Source organism: Triticum dicoccoides, chromosome 3B, assembly GCF_002162155.2.
Source record: "Triticum dicoccoides isolate Atlit2015 ecotype Zavitan chromosome 3B, WEW_v2.0, whole genome shotgun sequence".
In the NCBI taxonomy this organism is placed as follows: domain Eukaryota; kingdom Viridiplantae; phylum Streptophyta; class Magnoliopsida; order Poales; family Poaceae; genus Triticum; species Triticum dicoccoides.
The window spans coordinates 450,257,241-450,260,910 of NC_041385.1; the positions used below are offsets into that span (position 1 = coordinate 450,257,241).

The following is a 3,670-nucleotide window of genomic DNA, read 5'->3' on the forward strand; positions in this document are numbered from 1 at the left end:
CTCTCTCTCTCTCTCTCTCTCTCTCTCTCTCTCTCTCTCTCTCTCTCTCTCTCTCTCTCTCTCTCTCTCTCTCTCTCCAACTCGGCCCGCGCCCGCCCGTCTTTTCCTGTGTTCCCTCCTCATCCTCGCGTCGCTCCTCTTTTGCTCTTTTGCTTCTTTTGATTCATTTCCTTGCTCTTTTATTTTCCCATTCCCATCCGCCCTTCTTTCGCTACGCCTCCTTTGCTCTTTAGTTTCCTTCTTTCTCTGGGTTTGGAAGCCCCTAGCGGCTCCTTCTTGACCTAATCATGTGCCCAAACGTGATCTTCATGGAGCACAACCCTGCCCGCCGCTTTATTACTAGCTCCACCACCTATCGAGTTCATCTTCAGTTTTGTCTAGCTGTACGTATTGTAGATGTAGATGTAGATGTAACGTAACATGATCGATGCATGCATGCATGCTTCGGTCCAGATACACTGCGCACAGCCAAAGGTGGTGGTGTGCTGCATCTGCATGCAGGGCCAGAAATTTCGATCCGTCGTGTCATTGCAAAATGACACCCCACCCCCGTGGATGGAAATTAAAGACTGACCCGACCCGACCCGACCCGACCGGCCGGCCTGATGCAGCGCACCGCAGGCTTTCAGGCATCGCTGCGACGCTGCCCGCCTAACGGACGCATGCATGCATGCCATGCCATGCCATGCCATGCATCGTCTCCTTGTTGCTCGCTCACTTACTCCGTGGTGGATAGCCTGGCCTGGCCTGGGATCCCACAACCGGCTCAGAGGAGGAGGGAGGAGGGAGGGACAGATCGAACTGTGCCCCTCGTGATCGCCAAACTCCAATGGACTCGTCGTAGTTGTACGAGCGCATGTCAGTAGCACTACCACTACGTACGACATCCCTCCTCGAGAGCCCCTCCACGTCCCCATATGTGTGTGTGTGTGTGTGCATGGGGGACTGTTCCCGGTTTCACGTGGCCTTCCTTTTGACCAAGCGCCACATCCTTCTTTGACCACGCCCCGGCCCCACACCACAGGCGCATGAGAGAGACATCTGGACGGACATCCGATCCCCTCGCTGCGGCGGCATCGCGTCTCGCGCCCCCGGCCGGAATCCAAAATCGGGTCGGCCCAGGTTACCACGTAAAAAGCGAGCCAACCCAGCCCCAGCCCCAGCCCACCACCACCGTACTCCCACGTCGTCGCTATAAGAACCCCAGGATCCCGTACCCTACCTCCCACATCCATCCACATGTGCCAGACACCTCAACGACCCACAGCCCTAGCTAGTGTGTGTTAACTGTTAAGTGGCCGGCCACCTCCAGATTCCAGCAACAGACACCCCCTACGTCGTCTTTGGTTTGGTTTGGTTTCGACCCCAGTCTCGAAGCTCTCCCTCCCTCTTCATATTAATCTTCCCCCGATACCAGCAGCTAGTAGCACTAGAGTAGATACTATTGCCTTCTCTGCTCGATCTATTCCTGCAAGTAGCTCCTACTAGTCAAGATGCTGCACGAGGCGGCGCCATGCACGTGCGGGCTGCTCTACGGCAGCTGCGGCGGCGGCTGCTCCATGCTGTTCGCCGCGGCGCCGGGGGACCACCACTACTACAGCAAGCAATGCGGCGACGACGGCTCCTACGCCTCCTACGGCGGCTCCGTCGACTGCACGCTCTCGCTCGGCACGCCCTCCACCAGGCGCGCCGAGGCCGGGCTGCCGTGGGAGGCGGTGCCCAGCTGCAACGGCAGGCAGGATATCGGCCCGGCGCGCGCGGATCAGAGCAATGCCGGCGCCGCCTCCGCTCGCCGGTGCGCCAACTGCGACACCACCTCCACCCCGCTCTGGAGGAACGGGCCTCGCGGACCAAAGGTGCGTGCGTGCGTGCGTAAACTGATGATCATATACTCTACGTACATGGCCACGTACCCAGCAACACTGCCTTACGAACATATATGTACATCCATGCTAACTGGTCAGTATTGCATCATCTGTGCAGTCATTGTGCAATGCGTGCGGAATCCGGTACAAGAAGGAGGAGAGGCGCGCGGCGGCCGCCGCGGTGGCGCCGACGGCGTTGGCATCGGACAGCGGGATCGAGTACGCGTACGGGTACGCGCGGCAGCAGCAGCAGCAGCAGCAGCAGTGGGGGTGCTACGGCCCGGCCGTGGCGAAGGCGGCGTCCTACGGGATGTTCGGCGACGCGGCGACGGAGGACGGGCCGTGCCTGCCATGGGGGCTCGGCGTCATGCCCTCGTCGCCAGCTTTCGGGTCCGTCCGGGAGATGACAAGCCTGTTCCAGTACTACTAGCCATAGCCATAGCCATAGCTCGCTCGCTCTCTAGGGACTTTCTTTCCTTCCTTCTCCCCTTTTAAGTAACAACAAAGATGATGCTGTGGTACTTCTTTTTGAGGGCACGCAAGATGCTGTGCTTGACCAACGACCCGGCTGCGGCTGCATGAAAGTTGAAGCTGAAATGAAAATGGATCACTCCCCCCGATTTCTTTCCTTTCCTCCCGTCTTGTTTCCTCTTGTTGCGTGAGGATTCTTTCTCTTTCTTTTCTTTTCTTTTGTGAGCCGAGGTTTGCATATACTCCGAGATAGGAGTATCTAGTAGACCATCTTTCCATGATGGGTGGATGCATGTCGCATGATGATTACAGCGAATGGTACATGTCCTGCTTTGCTAATCATCACTGAGATGTGTTCATTGGAGACCCCGTGCACAGCTAGATAGATTTGCACCTTTTGCTGGCTCGGTGCCCCAACGGTCAATCATCGGTAGCTGCATATATCAGGGGCCCATAAACGTACGTACAGGCCCTGCTTTTTCTTTTATAGGGCTTCTGAGAGTGAGGCTCCGTACTAGTATCTTCCAATCTCGCTACGCTGCTACTGCCAGCATAAATTAGCATTGGTTTAGACTTTAGAGCAACTCTGATGCAATATACTCGCAGCCTAAAATCGTTTGGACCGTGCTTCCTTCATAAATTTTTTACTTTGACAAAGGAGGTTGTACGCAAGCTCAGATTCAGCATAATGCAAACTCTATATTTTGCGGACCCATCGGTCAGCGTCTATGCCCATTCTTCACGTAAAGAGTAAAGACATTACATTTTCATTCACTCACATAGATATTGCAATTTTATTCACATTCCGTTCAACATCAGATAGACATTGCAATTTTCATATCTGGAACTTGCTTTCACCATAAGATAACTGAAATAAAAAATAACCTAGAAACGAGAAATTAAGTGTGATATTATTCGCCGGCTTATGCAACTTGGCAATGACATCACAGGGGATGGGGAGGCTTTGCCTGCTTCGATTTGTGCTTTGATAGGGTGTATATACCAATGGGATTCATGTATGCGGAAGAAGGCTACAACTTTGTAGCCCTCCAAAATCATTGATCCTTTTCAACCATGGTGGCGTCCTCCATGTGAGGCTGAGAAGTGTTTCACATACTGCCTTAATACTGATGTATTTTTTTTGAAACAAGAATACCGATGTATTTTGGGAAATCAATATACATGTTCTAGCCCTGAAACAACGGCTAACACCTGTTTAAAGCCCACTCGCTTTGTTTTACCATGTCTTCCGTTACACGGGTATTCTGCTGGAAAACAATGATCTGGTGGGGACCTTAGCATAACTCTTAAGGGTTAGTTTTTTAGTGGTCCTT

At 53.5% G+C, this 3,670-nt stretch overlaps 1 protein-coding gene across 1 annotated transcript; it reads left to right on the plus strand.

Moving 5' to 3' along the window:
- The first annotated feature begins 1,245 nt into the window (after positions 1-1,245).
- LOC119281376 (GATA transcription factor 15-like) lies at positions 1,246-2,494 on the plus strand. The gene is made up of 2 exons (XM_037561894.1): positions 1,246-1,856; positions 1,984-2,494. The coding sequence occupies exons 1-2, from the start codon at positions 1,494-1,496 to the stop codon at positions 2,293-2,295; spliced, it is 675 nt and encodes a 224-aa protein (XP_037417791.1). The 5' UTR covers positions 1,246-1,493; the 3' UTR covers positions 2,296-2,494.
- The last annotated feature ends 1,176 nt before the right edge of the window (positions 2,495-3,670 follow it).